We start from the raw sequence: 20808 nt of genomic DNA on the forward strand, positions 1-20808 counted from the left end.
CTGTTTTAAAGATCACATCTGGTTTACAGGCAAAGAGTTGTTTTTACTGCACATTTAAGTTGTTTATGCTTTATTTAGACTTCAGGGTGAACTGAACAAGACCTAATAAATTCTTTCAAGTGAAATTTAGTTGACACTTTATGCACTGTATCACATTAAAAGAAAGACCTTTGTAACTTGCTGCTCCTTTCTTTTAGGTAGCAGTTACAGTAGCGTCTGCCAAAGCAAGATGAGGTTTAGATGGCAACTCATGAAAGCGTCATGTTTTAAAAAGCTACATAAATGCTGTAAATAAAAAATACACCACTCTGTTTTTATTTATTTTTTTGCTCATGCTTACCCCTGCATTGTAATTTTAAATGTATTTTAAAAGTACTATCAGTTTACAATCTTGTAAATTTACCAGCATTGTTTATAGTCTTCTAAGAATACAGGAAAATCCAGCTTCTGATGTTATCAATCTATTTTTTAACATAAGTCATTAGATAAGTTATTGTCACATTGTCCATCCCACAAATTACACACTTTGTCTAGGTTTATACTCAGCAGAAATGGTTTACAATTCACAAAGATTCAAAATGTACTTTGGCCTCAACAATCTGAGGCAGTTTTTATTTGTTCTTGAAGCAAATCAAAGAGGCTTTGTTGGTCGAGAAAAATTAAAAATTACAATTGAGTTTTCACTCTGAACATCCAGGGGAGGTGTGTAAATGTCTTCTTCTGCTAGTTTGTCAGGCATTTTTTCTTTTCTAATTTATATTGTAGTCTCAGTTTATGTATCCAGGTTGGCCAGGTTTCAATTATAGTGAATTTTTGACCGCCCTCCCTGAATAAACCACGATCTGAAGCTGCAAATAGGTTTTACAGGAAGTGAAATGAACTTCAGTTTTCCAATCAGTTCTAGACTTTTGGTTGCTGATGATTCCAAACCAGGAATTCTGTCCTACAGTCATATGTTACCATTTTATTAAGTTATATTTTCTTCTACGTTAAATTAAATTGCATTGTATTATCAAATAGTCATTTTTAGGGCTGTTCTAACCTACCAATAGTTAAGAATTAGTTAATAATGTTTTGCTGGCTTATACAAAGTCATGGTAATATTATTTTATAAATAACACTAAAACTAGCTAATTAATCTGACAGTTTAACTTTTATGCTCTAATCAAACATACTACTACTAATAATAATATTAATAATAACGGAAGTTCCATCTTTCTCCCTTATGCAGCAGCGCAATGATACTGCTGTTTTCCACTGGTGTATTTGCAGAGTATGACTAAGTTTTGTTGATATTGAAAATATGCTAAGAATTCAAACAAATTCCAAAGTGCTTTTAAATACAGATTTTTTAAAGCTCTAATTTAACCTGTATTGTTGCACCTGCTGGAGTAAAGCTGGTCTTATGCCTCAGTTTTCTCTTTAGCTAAATATTTTTGGCAGTAATCCAGCTGCGCTGTGAATGTACCTTCAGATGAACTTGGTTATATCAACCCGTGTACCTTGTAATTCCATCCCGTGGCTTAGTCTCATTAATCACTGCTGTGTGCAGCCACTATAAAACAATGTGCTGGCTATTTCTGTCCCCACTGCTCATTTCTTCTTTCCTTCTCCACCCCTCCCATCCCTCCTTATCCTCTCACTGTCTTGTTGAAGGAGCCTACCTGAGCCGTTGATGACCTATGGACTTTATAAGGACTTCATCAGCCCAGCAAGTACGTTTCAGCATGCCAATTTTTTCACCCAGATGAAAACTATGTCTCAACAGAACAGCAGATTATGCATTATCTCTCAAAATAATAACAAGATCAGGATAGATAATTTTATATATTTAATATGAAATATACAAGGGATCATTGGGTGATATAAAATTTGTTGTTTCTGTAGCCAAACCCAGAATCGCAGAGGAATTGTTTAGTGCAGTCCAGTCATCCAAGGCTGGCATATCTGATTACAGAGGCTAGAAGTTGATTCAGTACAACACAGATGTGAAATAGTTCTCAGAAATGAGTTAGTTATATAACCGTGCTCCTCACGAATTCATGAGACTTTGTCCCCCAAAGCTCTATTTTAGGCCCCCCATACTTTTTAATTTGCACACGCTGCCACTTGTTCATCAGGAGGCATTTAATGAGCTTCCACTGCTACACACAAACATCTTTTTCTTTCCTAATGATCCCTAAGCAATAAATGCAGTATTTTTTATTTTGTCTTGGATATAAACACCTTGATGGTAGAAAACTGTCTGCTGTTCATCCAGAACAAAGCTCGAGGTTAAATCATTGGACATGAGGCTGAGAGAAATTAAAAATCCTTTTAGAAACTCTGGGTTCTTTTCAGCCCTGCACTTAATTTGATTCCACATATCAAATATATAATCAACACATGCTATTAGTTTTTAATTTTGCAAGGTTGTTGTTTTTAATTTCATACAGCACTTTGATTTATGTTTAGTATGAAGGGTGCTTTAAAATGAAAAGTTAATAGATTTGATCCAAATATTGGTTCAGTGATTCATAGGAAAGCTACATGTTCATATATTTCTGTTTATTTATACAATAAACATTTGAGTTTGAAAAAGAAATGCAGTCACTACTGCTTTCTGAACAGCTGAATATTTAATTCCCCTCATTTTCTGTAAACTGATTCCAAATTGTTAAACGAATCTTTAGGTTATAATTGGGAATAGAATCTGTCTCTAATGCATTCAAATTAAAGCTGTTATCAGCTTCACTTATTTTTAATTTAACACTATTATTTCTGAACACAACTGAATGCCATGTTTAAAGAAAACAGGTTTGAAATTACTTATCTGTATTATCACAAATACATCATAATTTTAACAGGGTTTTGTTTACTTTTTGAGATGCCCTGTATACATCATGTCAGTATTGAATGTTGTAACATGCAATGAAGTAAAAAGAAATTATAATGTAATTTTATTTTTTAAAATTTAAATGACATCATAGTTTGTCTTTATAATTTTTCTCTTTCTAATCCATCAACCTTTTAGTGTAGCAGCCATTAAGTAGCTCTGTAGATATTTTATATTGTCATATTTGACTTCATAAGTTTTACTTTATCAATCTAATTGTCCTAAAAAGTAGAATTATTCATATTTTCCTATAACTTTTATTAACAAAATCTGCATACCTTTTACAACTTTAATATATAAATATGATAAGCTAATGGATGTTTTAGATCATAATTGTCCGGTAACCTTCAGCTGTGAAAACTGTAGTTTTTCTCCCACCCACACAGCATAATTTTGCATGAATTGCCTTTAAAGCGAGCCAAACTTGAGTCTTATTACAACAAGTGCTGTAATTGGATCAGGTTGATGTTTTTATCAGCCGCTCGCAATGCCCTCATAACGAGGGGAGGAAAACTGGATTAGCAATGAATTATTTTTTTATTTTTTTTATTTTGTTGATGGATGACAGCTTCCATAAGAAGCCTTTTTTTTCCCCCACATGTTTAAATCCTTGCCGTTCCCATAGTAATGATGTTTAGTGTGTCTGTGTGCGCTGCAGCGTGGGTGTTCAGATGCTCACATGTGAGGAAATGTTTAAGACATGATCTTGGTGGTTTTTATGCAACCTTTTTTTTAACACGATAGCGACTGCAGCGTAGAGCCGTCTCCCTCCTGCCAGCGATTTGGACTCTGCTGCCAAATTCAGAGAAGGTTCAACTCATCGCACCTTCTTGCTTAAACAGGAAGGCGTCTTCTTGTAATCTGTAATCTTTCACACTAAGGGTGATCACTCCTAATACGGTGTCTTGAAAAGTCTGCTTCAATTTTAATTATCTAGATGAATACAAATAAACATACTTTTTTTTTGAAGTGATAAAACTTGTATTTTCTTCACTCTGATTTATTTTCTTCAACTTCAGTTCAAAATCTGTTTGTGGACAGCTCAGATAAAGCATTGAATCGCCTGTTTGAAGTGTAATATTTGATCTGAGCAGCTTTGGCTCTTTGCCACTTTCAAAATCATTGTAGTTTAAAATGAGTGCATGGCTGATTTTTTTTCTTCCTGCGTTTTGAATAGAGGGCGGCAGTCCCGAGTCTCGCATCCAAGCCATCCACCACTTGGTCCACAAACTCCCGGAGAGGAACCGACAAGTCCTCGGGCTGCTCATGAAGCATTTGGCCAAGTGAGTGGTCATAGTTCACCCAATCTCCGCCTCCTCTCTCTCAGTTCTCCCTCATCTCTTCATGTCTGTCTCCTCGTTCTCACTCCACATGCTTTTTCTCTCCATCTCCCTCACTCCCACTCTCTTCACTCCCCCTTCCCTGCTGTCACTCCATCTCTTCCATGTCTACTCACTGCTTGCTAACAAATTTGACTTTTTTTGCCTTTTCTTGGGCAATTTTTATGCAAGTTGCTTAAGGGGGATAATTATATCAGCTTATTGTACCTGTTTATCATGCCCATTTGTTGCCTCAGAAGAACAATAGAGTCAAAGTGGAGCTTTTATTTATTTATTTAGTTTAATCAAAGAGCATTATTTTCACCCCTGGTTGGCCCTCTATTATGAATCACTTATTTAGCATTTAGATAAAAGGAAAAGATTTAGGAAATAATGTTTGCCAACATTACAAGGTTTTACCTCAGCAAGCTTTTTATAAACTAAATATGAGCAAATTGAAGATAAGTAAATAATCCCTCTTCCCTGAGGCAGTAGAAGTCTGGTGAGTCTTATTTCATTGAAACCCGCTGTAGAATCAGGCTCTAGTTTAGAAAAAAAATAAGACGGTGCTATTGAAATTGAATTTGGATTATCCAGCGTGAAATTCTCCAGACTGGAGACTTGGATATTTTTCTAAAGTTGGCGTGTGTGCATGTCCTGCAGGGGAAGGAAGCAAAGCCAGAATTTCACACTCATATCTGAAATGGTTGCAGAGATGTTATAAATGTGAGTGTCACCAATGTTTTTGTCTTCAAAGGCACTCTTTGAAGCTATTTAAGCTGTCTCTCTTCAGCTGTGACACGCATCATCTTGTTTTGAGTGTGAAATCTCTTCACCGGTCTAGATAACTTGAAATTAAGGGGGGGAGGTTTTCCACTCCTATGACCACCTTAATGTCCTAGTTTTGAACTGGATGTTCAAAGCATTCATGCTTGTTGAGCTTTTCTACATTTTTTCATTTTACAACCACAAACTTCCATGAGTTTAGTAGTATTTTTGTGCAACAGACCAACACAAAGTAGTGTAGTGCTGCATGATTTTGTATTTATCTATCTTTTCTCTATCTGTAAAAGGAAATCCAATGGAAACTTTTCCCATTGGTGATCAAACAGCATAGAGACTAGCTGAACATATTCACTTCTGGAAGAGCAGAAGACAAGTTGAAGTCAAATACTCAACAAATCTGGCCTTATAAAGAGCAATAAAAGCAAAATAATTGCTGAACACAAGTTAAATAATTTCTTCTGCAGTTTGCCACAAGACATGTAGCGTACAGAGCAGATATGTGAAACAATGATCTCTGGTCAGGTGAGACCATCCTTTAACATTTGGTAACACTTCAAAGAATTTGTATAAATCTTTGGAAGTATAAATCTACCTTCTCTATATCCAAACTGAATCTGAGATATTTTACAGAACTTGCAAAATATTGGTTGGTTGAATAAAAACTATTAAAAATGTATATTACACTTTTCAGATTTTTATTTGTCAAAATAAATTGTTCTCTTGCATGCATCATTGTTTTTGTATGCCACATAAAGTCCTCTCAAAAATAGTTGACGTTTGTAATTGTAACGAGATAAAATTTAAAATAGGCAAAAGATATGACTTCATTAAAGCTGACCTGGGGTGTAGTCCTATCATTAGTAGAGTTGACATATACACTTTTTATTTTTATAGATAAAACTCAGCCTTATGGTGCAGTTTGAATACATAACTGAGCAAAGTTGGTTAATTTATTCCCTGATCTATTTATGTTGCTATTTGGTTGCAATTTGTTTCAATATACAAATTCTTTTCCTGCAGAGTTCTGTCTCTTATTTATGTGGCATAAAGATTTTAACTGGTTGAGTTAAAATGTTAAAGTATCTTTCTTTTCCCTCAGCGTTGGAGCTCACAGCAAACAGAATCTGATGACAGTCGCCAACCTGGGCGTGGTGTTTGGTCCCACGCTAATGAGGCCGCAGGAGGAGACCGTCGCTGCCATCATGGATCTCAAGTTCCAAAACATTGTTGTGGAAATCCTCATTGAACACCATAAAAAGGTAGCTCAGATTTATCATTTACTTAGAGCAGTTTTCACTTACAATAGCAACTTTTCTATGGGATGTAACTTAAAACTTTGGTTTTGAAAATAACTATTTGATCCTTTTCTGATTTGAAAGGTTGCCTCACAAATGCAGTGATGTAAAAACATGTTTTTTTTCCTCCTTTCCTTTCCTTTTTTTTTTTTTTTTTTTTTTGCATCTTTGTCACACTTAAATGTTTCAGAACCAATTTAAATATTAGTAAAAGACAACACAAGTGTTTTTAAATGAAGGTTTTTATTATTAAAGGAGAAGGATATTAGAAACTTATATGGCCCTCGGTGAAAAGTGATTATCTCCTCAACCTAATAACTGGTTTAGCCACCCCTGGCAGAATCAGCTGCAGCCAAGTGTTTGTGATACTTCCTGACTCGCCACCAGGTAGGGCTGTGTGTCTCACTCAGACGGTTTTATGCCTGAATCAGGCTGAGTGACGTAAAGTCACACCATTTTAAACATCTAGGAGAATTCATCTGCTTAGGCACCGCTCAGCCTAAAGAGGCCAGCATTGAGATGGTTTAGGCAAAATAATGCAAAACTAAACAAATTTACACAAAACTGTAAAAATTTACACAGAAACATAAAAATAGTACCAAAGTAACCAATTTAGGCAGTTTTTCAGTTTGGGGATTAATTACACTTTAAACATCTCCATTCCTGACCCTTAGAGGGCGCTCTACCCTGTTCTCAAGGTCTTGACTTTGTCATCTGATCTCTCACTGACACTAAATATAGATAATTTAAAGTTTCCTTCCCGTTACCAAATTCCACATTGAAGAGTGTTATTGTTACCCATGACCTAGTAGTGCTAAAGGCAGGGTCTGTTCACTGATCAGATTTGTTTTTCATTCTGACTCTGCTGTCACCACTCAGGGCCAATCAAACTGACATGCTGCCTATTCCAGTCACTAGCCTGCTTCTTGATGCATCTCTTGTGGGAATGTTAGAATGGAAGAAACCAATTCTTTGGGTAGATGTTCTTTAATAACATCATTAGGGAAGGTCAAGGCTATCTATAATAAATAAATATACTGATTGTAATTTGTGTGCTACAAGGGCGCACGACAAACTTGAGAGCCAGAATTCTGGCTGGGCAGTAAAAGATATAATACTTATTAATTTTAGTGACATAAAAAAGTATTCTTTTCTGTTTTTGGATAAACAGACAATAAAAAAATTGGGTCTTCATTTATTACTTCCAAAATCAGCAGGAGATCCAATAACTGCATCCCCCACTGTACGAAGCTACTGTGAGACTTTGATTCATTCTGGCAGTGCAAAATTTTCTTCATAATTGTGTTTCAACTTGGCATTTAGAGCTATTTTTGCTGAAGGCAATGTGTCCTGTGAAACTCATGATGAACAAAAAAATGCGGAAATATCGGGTGACAAACAGAAAGCTGCATGAGGCGGCTATGTTTACCACCTTTGGTGACATATAATTACTTGATACTGAGGGATAATGAAGATGCAAGCAAAGCAGAAATATGTTTGGAAGTCTTGTTTTATTTTTATCATGTTAAGTTATTGCTGGTGACAAAGAGACATTCCTTATTTGATCAGTTACCCAGATTATACTTGACTTTCCTGTCTTCTGATGGCTGCAACAAAATATTTCTGTTTTGAACAAATGTTCAGGAAGTGAACATGAATTATGTCAAATTTTGTACATTTTATCTGATTCTGTGCAAATAATAAGTGATATAAATATGCTTCTGGCACAGCAGTAAGAAAGGTGCCAATTGAAGTTCCTAAACTTGCAAAACTTTTCAATCTGGCCAGTAGGGGGAGCTCAAAGTGCTTAATCTTGGCTGCTACACCTGGTGTTCCAATAGTTTGATTAATGATCTGATAATTGTGTATATTTTCTGTATTTTTGAAATTCTCAGTCTTTCTGAATGCAATAATTTAAAAACAATTTAGTTGTGACCCCCAAGAAAGCCATTAATCTGTGTCATTCCTCAAAAGGAGATGATTTTGCATTAAAGCAGAAAAGGTTCTCAGATTAGATTTCTAATCTGTTAGGAGGAGCACTTCTTCCTTCACAGAATCAGATGAGAACCTGAGCTTTTAAAAGTTTTTTCTTACCCCCTTCCTCTTGGTTCATTAAATTGAAGCTATGCGTTGTGTATAATATTTTTACCCAAGCTCACAAATCCAAAATTGTTTGCGAGCCCCACAGAAGGCAGCTGAATACCAGCAGGGTATATAAATGTGCTAAAGCAAAAGCATCAGCAGCCCTGCGTACGTACACAGCTCCTCTCTGAATCTACCCAGTGTGCCCGACACCGGCCCGGTGATAAAAGATGTAGTGTTAGAATGCAGCAAGAGCATTTTGGAAAGTACAGCATGTTAGAGCAGGGGAAAAGCTGAGCAGACAGACAGACAGGCATTAACTTTTCTCACAGCTGAGTCCCACTCCAGACTGTTGATACCCCCAGATACCAACACTAGACTCTGTTTTACATTCACCTCCATCTGCAGAGCGAGGCAGCAGAAACTCTCAGCCATATCAGATTTCTCACTTCTTTTTTTCCTATCTGCCTCTTTTCTACAAACTTTCTCTCTCATGCCTTCCCCTCCTCTGCGTCTCTCTCGTTCACACTCCGTCTCACTTTCTCCGCCACTTTCTCTCTCCTCCCTTCCCTCTGCACCCCTTCCTCCCCCCTCGTCTGTGATCCTTTCCGAGGCTCTGCTGAGACTTCCTCTCCTCTGTAGCCCTATTCTCTTTCAACTCCACATCTAAAGTTTATATGTAAACACGGTCCAGTGTAAACAGCCTGCACCACTTGGCCAACCTTTCTCAAGTCCAAAAGTGTGTTTATTTTATTTCTCGCTCTTTCAGAGAGTGGGTCAATTTCTCCGAGGGGAAAAGTCACCTTAATTTAGACCCAGATTTTTGAGTAAGGTGTGATTTATGGTCTATGTGGACCTGCTCTTTTTTTCTCATTTTTCTAGGGAGAAATAAAATTTTCTTAAGAGCAGTATATTTTTTTTGTCCATTCAGTGTGCTGTGCAACTTTTTCTGAGAGCTGTAAATACTTTTTCCCCATCTACCACAACAGAAAGACTGAGTTTCCAAACTTGTGAGGTCAGTTGAGGATGTGCTGCTGCTAATAGAGTCTCTGTGTGATGCATGTTGTTTGGTTAGAGACTTACTCACTTGTGCATTGCAGATCTTCACAGATTCTCCAGAATTAAGCCCTCTGTCACCTGCTGGCCCAGTGTTATCTGCTCCCACAAGGCAGTCCAAGAAAGTGAGTCGACAGAATCGGCCTTTAGCCGTCTACAATCCACAAGTCCTTGACATTCAGAATGGTAAGAGATTTCTGAGGTTCCGTCTGTATCTTTTCACATTTCCTGGTTTGTTGGAGAGGTCATGAAGGGTCACTGCAAACATCACATCATATTTATCCAGTTGCACACGGTAAAATAAATAGCAAACATAAAGATGTATGCTTGTGGAATACACCAAGAATTTGTAACATTATGACTGCTTACATTGACAGTAGGGCTGTAGCAAAAACTGATTAATCAATTGTTTTAGTTTTTAAAGATCTAATTTTTGAAAAATATGGATTTTCTTTCCCCACCAATGTTCTTCTTGAGTTTCTATAGTTCAGATGGATGACAGCACATCCAATGCTGTCATCTTGTTTGACAACCGTATTTTACAGCCTCCATTTATTTAGATTTTTAATTCAGGTCAATTCTACAACAAAGTATAACGGTCAGGCTAAGTTTTGTTCGTTTGACATGTTTTACATGAATAAAGTCATCTGACAGAATTGAAATAATATGAGAATAAAGTGTTAATATTACCAGAATAAAGTCATAATATTAGGAAAATGAAGTAGTACACTTAAAACTCCAACACAAAAAAATTACTTGTCCAAGCTTTTCTTCTTATAATTTTAAGACCTTTTTCTGGTGACATTGTGTCTTTATTGTGCTAATATTCTGACTACATTCTTGTAATAACCTGTAAATAAAAATTTCAGTAGCCTGTCCCAAAAATGTTAAAACATTGTAAAACTCACAGAAGGAATAAAATCTACTAGTTTAAAGTATTTTCTGATTAAAAAAAAAAATTCTTAAAATCAGAAATCAGACTTGGGAGGAAATAAATTGGAGACTTTATTTTTAAGCTACATTGCCCGGCTATAATGGAAATGAAACAACTTCAATCATTTTGTTATTGTGGCACCTGTCAGTTGATGGAATATATTATGCAACATGTTCATCAGCGATGTATTAAAAGCAAGAAAAAGTCTGGCTGCTGGATGAATGTCTGAAAAGCTTTATTTAATCTTGCTTTTAATCATGTAATTATTTTTCTTGCAAATTTACAAATTTTTTGACGTCAGAGAATATCCAAGTTCTTTCTGGTAAATTCGTGAAATGAATCTCAAAATTAAAATTTTCTTGGCACAAGTCTTCTACTTTGTGACCAATTATTTTTTTAATGTACAATGGTCTTATTTTTCAATCATGACGATAGAAAAATAACATTTGTTAAAAGACGGCACTTATTTGAGCTAGCAGCTAGCTGCGCTTCCCTCTCGCGTCCAGCTTTAGAGACACTCATTCAGAACATTACATCGTGCATACTACAAATAAGATACTATCTACACATGACACACTAAACTCTGCCACCCCCTGTCTGTAATACCGTGTAGACATAATTGCATCTGTGGCCTTTACGTGCCATTGTGTACTAATGTTTTCCCCTCAAGTTTATTGAAACAGGACACTATAAGAAGCTCCCACGGGAGGTTGCATCAGAAAAGTAGATCAACCGACCTGGTGACCCAAAATCTAGCTTCTGCAATTTCTGATCCAGGGTCAGTCGAATCCCTCTCCCCCTTGTCTGCAACACCAAAGGAGTCTAAATCTGCTTACCAGATTGCCTCTGTTTGTCTTCTTTGCACCAGCTTTAGTGTGGCTTATTTTAATATCAGGAGATGGAAGGCGTAATCCTTTTTTTAACCTTTGTGTTTTTTTATGTGGGTCCAACTTAATGAGGTCCAAATCAAATTTAAGGGTATTGAAAGGCTGAAGAGCGATGCATGCAGATGGCTATTTTTTTTTTTAAATCAACCTGCGACTATGTTGGTAGGGAGAGAACACACACAGTGTGGAGAAGTGTATTTAGTTCACCGTTTACAGCCTGACAGTAGATAATGAATTTTGGAACAGTCTTGGAAGTTAAATATTTTATGTTGCAGTAGATAATCAAACTGCATATTGTGTCAAAAAATCTGGTGAAATTTGTGCCACATGTTTTCCAGTGAGTGAAACCATTCTGAATTATCAAAATGGAAACAGATTTGAAATGTTATCAAGTTTAATGTTCACAACAAAACAAAACCAAATCATGCTAAAATGAATAAATTGTATCTCTTTTGACCAGATTGGACTGTTTGGTTGTTTTTAGCATTTTTACTGGCTGTTACATTACATAGAGGTGCAATAATTTTGAAAACCATTAAAAAGTTCAAGAAGTGAGACTCATGTTCTATACAAAGTGATATGTTGTTTGTGTGAGCTAATACTACTTAGATCTAACACAAAACAAAATATTATGTTTCTCTGGAACTGAAAATATTATAAAAGACCATTAATATGACATATTTCTAAATATATTTTATAAATAAAAAGTTGAGTGGAAGGTGAAAGGTTTGAAGGTTCTCTTCATGAGGCCTGGAATGTCGCTGGAGTCGATTCTTCAAGAGTCTTTCTTGCGGTTTGAAGAAAAAAAGGCTGAACCTCAGTGGACCTAAGTTTTCTTTTCAAATTGTATAGTCATAGATTTTCCATTGTATTTGAAGAACAAAGTCTCAAAAGTTAGGTGAGAGAGTGGAGAGTCACAGAATCAAAGCTGCTTGAGTTCTGGGGAGCATTTTCCAAGTAATTATGCACATCTTCACACTTCCTCCTGCTGACAAGTTTTATTGAAATGCTAATTAAAATTTTTCAGCAGCACCATTTGACTGCCAAAAGTACCAATACCTGCTTTATTGACCATGATATCACTCTCCTTGACCAGCCAGCAAACTGCTCCAACCTGAACCCCAAAGAGAATCAACTGGCTGCTGTTCAGAGCAGAAGTTTGCAGCTTTTACACTCCAAAGAGCCTTTTTTTTTACCTTCACTTCAGTTAAATGAAGCTCATTTAGATTCACAAAGTGCATGACCTGTTCAAAACAAAAATATTTGATCATTTATGTGATGATATTTACTTTAGGAGATTAGGTTTCATTATTAAATAACTATTTATTTCTGTTCTTTGGTTTTAAAATAAAATAAACATTTGCAAAATGAGGATGGACACATTTTCTTCAGTAGGATGTTGATATTTGTTGAAAATGTTACAAATGCAAATAGTTTTTCACTCAATGACAACAAAGACCAAGTGTTAAATGCATAAACTAGATATTAAATTGGATCCCCACCTATTTGCTCTTCAGTATATTTTCCAAATTATGCATGAAAAATTCATCCATTTGCAATTTTTTTGTGAAATATCTCTAAAATATTGAAAAGAAAGGTATTTTAGCTTTGGATGATAACATGCTGAGATGCAGTGCTACTTGAAACACTATTGGCTGCCATTTGCAAAGCAGCTAACCCAGGAGCGGGATTTCATGAAGGGGGATGATAAAGAAGACCACAGATATTAGCTTCTGCAATAGCGGGTCTACTGTGCATCTTAATGCTAGATATATTTAGATTTTGAATTATTAAAATAGGTCTAGTCGTTTTTAGAAGGGGGCTCAATTATTTGTGGATTTTAGCTATTAATGGTTCCCATCCCCTGCAAATACCTGGAGTCCTCTGAGAATGGACAGACGGGACAGAAGCCAACTTTCCCGTATTATAAATGCTTTTAAGTTGGTGTTACTAAAAAAATGACATTCTCTCAGATTCCATTTTCATTAGCTGATCTTTGATTACCAAAATAAACGTGTATTGGTGTGTAGTGTAATAACATTTTTGAATTGACTTACTTAAGTAAATGAACTGTTTTACATTCTAATTTCAGAGGCACCCATTACATTAATATTATACTTTTTACACTGATTTATCCATTTATTCAAATGAGGAATGCTCAATTGACACATCATGAATTTCACCCATCCATTTGTTTCAGAGACTCCATCAACTTCATCATCTGGTATAGAACCAAATTAACAAAAAAGGAGCTATTTAACTATCCATAGGCCTTCCATAATAACAAATTTTACTGAACAACAATTTGTCCAGAAATTATTGCAAAAAACAAATAATAATAATATTGTTGCTTTGAGACTATTTATTTTCAAATGTTATATTGATAAAGGCATAATAATGAAATTACTTTTATAAAGAACACCTCACAATGCAACTGGAAGATGCTTTAAATATCCAAAATAAAACACAACCAGAAATAAAAATGGCAGACAACCGAAACCATAAATGAAGCATAATGTCAAGTCTCTCTAAACAAAATTGCCTGTCAAAAAATGTTCATCATAAAAAAAAAAAATAAAAAAAATGTTCATCATAATTTAATAAGTTCTCTTTTTCTAAGAGTTCATCTCTAAATGAGTTTTATTTAGTTGATTTATTATGTGATTAATTAAACGATTAGTTGCAACAGGCTTAACTATACATACATTGTTCCACATAGAGTATACTTCTATTGTTTACTTGTTGAAAAAGAAGTTTGTTTGTGCTTAAATGTTTTTTTAATAAATAAAGTGGATAGAAGAAGTTGGTTCTCCCAGGTGTCGCTTAGGTTCCTGCCTTTGACTGCATCACCAGGAACACAGTGAACTTTGTTGTCTCGCTTGTTTTGACAAAGGTTTGGTTTCTAAAGACCCCTGATGATACACTGTTCCCTTTGTGTTGATTAATTATTCAGCTGCTTTATCAAACAAGCTTTCATCACTGAGCTGTATGGGCTAAGTCTATGTGGAATACAAACAATAAAAACATGTTATTAACAAACTTGTTGATTAGATGGAGATTATTTGTTCTTGTTGTCTGTTTTTGTGTTTTCAGCAGCGGGAGACGGTTCCGTGCTGACAGCAGATGAAACCTCGATGGGCAGCAACGAGTCCGTGTCGTCCCAGTCGTCGTCGGCCTCCACCTCAGAGCTGGAGAAAGCAGACCACCCAACGTTCACCACCAGCTTCAGCTCAGGCAGCAACTCTCGGTAGGGGCTTTACTACCATCTATTGTGTTTTATCCTGTGTGTTTTTATATATTTTATCACCGTAAAGTACTTTTAAGTTGTCATTATTATTTTTTATGCGTTTACAGTGTGCTGTAAATAAAGTTTAGTATTTAACATAACCATGTAAATGGTGGAGGTGAAATAAAGCTTCAAAACACTGATGAACAGAGCTCAGCAATGCTTATAAAGAAATATATTTTGCCGTTTTTCAATGGTGGCTTCATACAATGCAAATTTTATTATTTTGTATGAGCAATTAAAAATAAAAATTGCTTTCAATGCTGATAAATGAAAAATTATTCATAGCATTATGGTGGGATGCCTTCCTAGTATGAATTCCCCTGAAATAAGGGGGCATAGAAACTGATGAATGCTATTTAAGCACATAAGCAAAACTGTGTGCTCATAAATTATTTAAATACAGTTTTTTGTTTTTTTTATGTTTGTTACCAAACATCACAAGGAGTCAGAGATGGAGACTAAACACCACCTGTTATGGCCTTCCATCAACTAATGGTCCCAGATTTGATTTGATTTTTTACATCTACAGCTGCAATAACATCTGTATTTCATCAAATTGTCTCCGATCATCTCTTAATGTTGGTTTTGAGTTTATTTTCCATGCAAGATTATCCTCCATCCATCCATCCATCGTCTATACACCCTTGTCCCTAATGGGGTCGGGAGGGTTGCTGGTGCCTATCCCCAGCTGCGTTCCGGGCGAGAGGCGGGGTTCACCCTGGACAGGTCGCCAGTTTGTCGCAGGCAAGATTATCCTGTGAAACAAACAGTTTAATTTGTTTTATCTTAAAACCAAAAAGCAGTTTATATAGTTCACAGCTAAGACCATTTACCGTGCCTCATGTTGTACTTGAGGATTGGCCATGTTTGGGAAGGAGTAAACACAAAGATGCACATTTAGAGTGCAAACATTTCATAGCTTTGCTTAAACTTTTAAGAACTTACAGTGAGAAACAGAGGCCGTCTAAAGCAGAAAATATCTTATCATGCTAAATGTGCTGACTTTGAACACTTTGTTATGCACAGGTGGGTGAGGTCTCCGCTTGGCCCATTTCTTCTACAAGGCTAAAAATATTTTTGGTTCACTGATCAAAGATTTTAATGAAACATGAGAACAGGACTGCTTACCAAACTGTTGGTTTGCTTGCAGTTGAAACAACCTTAACAGACTGAAACAATTTTTTTCTGATTAGAAATGTATTTTTGCCTTTAACTTAAAGCAAAATAAAACCTCTTACTTGCTTCAGATTTATTCTGCTGACTGTTTTTTTCTTCTTCTTCTTCTCATTCCTTTACTTTCCAAGTTTTCTCTAAAATTCAGAAAACTTTTTTCAGACCAAGATATTTTTTCTCAGAAATCTGACAGAAGACGAGTTTTATTTCTTTACGAAGGTTAATTTTCTTTCCTTCTTTTTTGTTTTTTTTTTAATGTTTTGATAGTCCTTGTTGATAAACGTTTTTTCCTCCAGTTGCAGTCAATTGTGTCTTCATAAAAGTCAGAGAAAGTTTGTTGTCCTGCTTCATAAAGTTAGCATTTTGCTTTGAGGATTGTAAACTAATGACTAGCTGAGCAAGCAGAGCAGGTCACATTACACATCTGCAGCAATACAGTTTCCATTTTACTGTTACTGTCATTGTCGATGCAAAAAATGATTGTTGGGCAGCAAAATAAGGCAGTGATATAGTTTTACAAGCTGTGTAATTTTTGAAGCAGATGTTTCATAAAACTTGCTGGGCAAAGAGCAGGAATGTGATTCGCAGAGATGCTGCGGAGAAAATCAGATTGAAGCGTCAACAGAGATCTGGATTAAATTTATGTTGAAATTCTGATACAGATTATCTGAAAATGTAGAGCTCGAGAATCCTGATCAGTTACCTAGGATACAATCAGGTTGAAGAAAAAGAAAATTATCATAGTAATACACAGATTAGCATTGATTAATGGTAACCTGTCATATTCTGATTCACCAAAGTGTCATGGCTTAGCTTACATCTTTGTAGCTTTTCCATTCTACCCTCAGTCCCTTCAAGTCCTTGGTTCCTTTTGTTGTTTCCAGGCCAGAACTTGCCTTGAATGCTGATGTGAGAGATGAATTATTGGGTTATGCTGTAGATGTTAGACTCTCTGCTGTGTCATGTCTACAGACTCACCTTGAAATAGACTTTCTCTCATTCATAGTCCATTCTCCCTCTGCTGGAAAAGAAAAAAAAAAAGAAAACAAATCCACCTCCCGACTTGACAGAACCGAGTGATTCCTTTACTCTGTGACCTCTGTGTGGGGAATGTCTTTGGAGTTGCAGGAAAAAATGGACAAGACGATATATTTCTTATGTAACCTACTTTTTTTTCTGTGCGTGTTTTTTATGCTTTCCCACATATGTGGCATCACGTTGGAGGACGGAAGGAGTGACCGGGAGGAGGTCGTAAATCTCGGGCCTTATTTGTTTGGAAGACAGGTGGCCGTGCGTTGGCCGTGTAAATTGTATTGACATTGGAGGGATATTCATCTTGTTTACCCTTATAGCCGCAGCCCCTGTCTCTTTATGAAGACTTGCGCCATATGTCACAGGGTGTCGCCCTGGCTTTGCTCACTCATAAATCTGAGCATGTGAGAGGGTGAGACCTGTTAGCACAGCACCTCCCTGGCGTTGGACCCAGGGATTCAGCGTCCAAAGTGAGCAGGGATTGCAGTTGCTAGATTACTTCCATGCAGTTTCAGAAATGTGATTTCTGTAGTCTGCTATTCCCAGAGGCTCACCTGGGCAACAATTTCTTTTTGTTAGTCTTTTTTGTTGGTTTTCTGCAAAATCTGCCTTGTCCTACACAACAGACATCCTCATATCATACTGTAACTTTTTTTTTTGTGCTCTTGTTTCATTTATCTTTTCTGGCATTTTCAATGACTCGCTTCATTTCTCTTCTTCTCCTCAAATTCAGTCACAGCTTTTCTCTGCTGCCCCAAGTCCTCACAATTTGGATATTCATCCATTTTTTTCTGCTTTTTCCTCTGGACTTTCTATCCTGCCTTTAGATCTCCAGGCCTTTTGCAGGCAGACAGCTGTGGATCATAAGATTGTAGATCTGAGCTGATTTCCTGCCCACCCAACTGGCAGTAGCCGGGTGGAGCCTGACTGTAGTTTTGATCCTGGTGTCTACTAGAGATGGATATGAATCCCTCCACTGCCCTTCTTCGTTTGTGAAGGCAGTCGATAGTCCTGCTCATCCCCACGTTAGCTACATGCCAGGATCAACGAGGCTCTGACGCTTCACGCTGGAATTCTTGCAGTAATGAGAAGGCAGCAGTTCACTTGTCTGCAAGCCCTCCTGCTTCTCAATTGTTTTTGATGGAATGATGGCAAAGAATATATATATATATATATATATATATATATATATATATATATATAATACCATAACATTCTCAAAAAGGTTTGCAATTTCTACAATTTTGGTCTCTCCCAGATGCAGGAATGTGGATAAGAACAAATATAAGAACCAGTTTTATTTGTTTACTGTCTAACGTCACAAAGTTTGGTAGACTCTGTTCGATTGGGGACCAATCAGCAGGTGCGGTTCAATTTCACACTGCACTGTGTCAAACTAACCAAACCCTTCGAAAAATTTGTTCCCTCCTCAACTGTGGTGGCGCTGCACCAAGAAGCGGAAATGACCCAAAAACCTCTGAAGAAGACATAATAGAAATTTCCTTAATCACAAAACGTAACTAAAAATGGAGTGACATCAGATTTTAGTGTTTGTACAACGTCTCTTTTGTCTGATAAAAGACCACATGCCATTTCTCCCGCTGGCATGTTTGTTTTGGTTGTACTTATCCAGAATGCCTTGAGCTGTAGTCCACTGCCTGCTTTTGGAGCGGTCTTACATCTACATTCGAACTGTGCCAGAGTTCACTTCAACCGAACTGATATCTAGGTTTTTGGGCGGACCACAGTTTGCTTTATTTTTTGGTCCGCATCAGCATTTAGTCATTCACACCTCCACAAACGAACCAAACAGACAAACTCGAGTTTGATTAAAGTGAACTAAACAGGACTAGTGTGAATGCATCCTAAGATCTTCTCTTATTTTCTAATGAGTCCCTCGAAACGCTGACTGTAGAAAGCTCAGTTTAAGGGTTTGTAAAGAACCAATAAACCACGTAATCCTTCCCCAAAAGAGTCAGAACCAAGTATGGTCACCCAGAGTAAATCTTTTTGGTGGCATTTTACCCTTCTAGTACTTGTTCAAAGTTCTTACAAGTTTTTCTTCTGTTTGTAGGATCTACAGCATAGGTTGGTTTTACATTTATAATTTTAAAAATGTAATCATTAAGTCAAAAGGTAAGTGTAAGGTTTACATTTACAGCAAATGCTTGTTTAAATTAGAGAATTATCAATTATGGAAGAGTAAAATAAAAGTATTTACTCTGGGAAACTGTCACAAAAACTTGCATTGATTATTTTGGTATTGCCTATAAGTCAAGGACATTTTGAGATCTTGAGAAAAGCATCAAACCTGGAATGTTGATGTGCTTTAGTTACAAATGGTCTTATTTTTTATCTTGGCTTTGCCTGTGTTTTCAGTTTTATTTCTTGTCTGTTTAATCACATTCACTAAATAATCTCTGCTTTGTTTGTCATAGGTGAAATCAACAAAAAGCAATCTAAAGCTTGATGCTATTTCTGTTAGAGAAACAATTTCCTTTGCCTGGCTTTCTCAGTAATTGTGAAGACAAATTTGGCTGAAGTCAATTTACCTCTCATAGATTTTAGGACTTTCCAGGACATTAGGAGGGCACCTGTTTGATATCCCCTGTTTATTTTCAAATTAGTCAAACACATTTTTCTTTCCTTTGTTAATCAGTTTTACTTATCCACTACTAAAGATGGTGATATGTGACATACATTTTTGTGCTTTCATTGTGTGATTTACCTTCAATTACATTTGTTCACATTGAATTGAAGAAGATGGAGACATGCTAACAACTTTCAAGTCTAAGATTGAACATATTAGTCAATTTAGTTTAATTAGGAAAAGCAACACCCAGATGCTGCTAATAAAATACAGTACTGTTTAAATTCATCTGAAGCATACAGGTGTGAGCTAACACAACGCCTAGGTGAGAAACGATCAATGGCATCAATCATTGAAGGGTAATTGGGCTGTTTCCAATCTGTGACTCTAGAAAGAGAACAGTGTTTGGAGGGACAACAGTTGACCCTTTCACAAATTATTTGCATCATAAACCCACCAAGATGAACTAAAAGCTGTGCAAAAAATCTGTGTTGTGTTCTTTTCAATACAGTAATAGACTAACCAGGTGTGGCGATTCTGATTTCCCAAATGAATATCTCACTTTCTTGCTCTTGTCATCAGAAATTATTGGTAAAAAATTATTTAATATTGACAAAAAAGCATTAGTTCCATTAGCAAATTATTTCACTTATAATAAGGGAAAATGTGAAATAATTTGCCAAAGGAACTAGTACTTTTTCATCATATGAATGATACTGATGAAAAGTTTATTTGTATGGCACATTTCAGCAAAGTTTTAAGGGCTTTATATCATAAAAAGGCAAAAGTTAAAATGTTGGTTAGTGTTTCATTTATTATGGTTCAAAAGCAACTCTAAACTGGTGCATTTTAGTTGTGATTTAAAGGAACTCAATTAAGAAATTGCTGAGCTAAAACAAGCTTCTACAGATTACTGAAAAGTTACTTGTAAGTTAGTTATGTCTTATTTCAAGTGTATAAATATATTTACACTAGAAACTAGACCTAACGCTACGTGATAAGAATTATTTTTTTTTTGCTGTGTAGTCGTTGATTATCTCCCAGTGCAGTTCAGATGAACCCACCTGGTTTTAACTGCATGTAATTCAGTTCCTCTGCAAACGGGTGAGGTGTTAGTGCTCCTCTCCCCCTCCTGGTTGTGACCCAGGGAGACAGTGACTGTACTTGGGCCCAGGTTAATGAGTGGATTTACTGCACTGCAGCGCACTGTCCCCCCATGCTGATGTGGAGCAGCTGAGCGCCACAGCACTTCCACACTGCTGCAGAGCCATAAATCACCCACAGTCAGACCCGGACTGAGCTGAACAGCTACCGCTGGGGATGGACAAGCGCGCTGAGAGAGAGGCAGCAGAAGAAACGATAGGCAAGGAAGCAATGCAAAGCGGGGAATGAAAGTGTGAGCATAGTACTGCGTGTTCACCTTCACAAAATACCCTTTAACGTGCACGCTCTCTCACCGCCGCCTCTGCCAAAGTAGCCACTATTCACAA

General features: G+C 36.5%; 1 protein-coding gene across 1 annotated transcript in view; it reads left to right on the forward strand.

Annotated features, from left to right (window-relative positions):
* arhgap10 (Rho GTPase activating protein 10) overlaps positions 1–20808 on the forward strand; it is a 51714-nt gene that overhangs the window by 25773 nt on the left and 5133 nt on the right. Inside the window, 5 exon segments of the mRNA XM_044114679.1 lie at positions 1657–1715; positions 4053–4158; positions 6080–6239; positions 9458–9599; positions 14328–14481. Of these exon segments, the coding sequence (XP_043970614.1) occupies positions 1657–1715; positions 4053–4158; positions 6080–6239; positions 9458–9599; positions 14328–14481 (621 nt within the window).

The sequence above is a fragment of the Gambusia affinis genome, linkage group LG04 (genome assembly GCF_019740435.1).
Source record: "Gambusia affinis linkage group LG04, SWU_Gaff_1.0, whole genome shotgun sequence".
Classification (NCBI taxonomy): Eukaryota; Metazoa; Chordata; class Actinopteri; order Cyprinodontiformes; family Poeciliidae; genus Gambusia; species Gambusia affinis.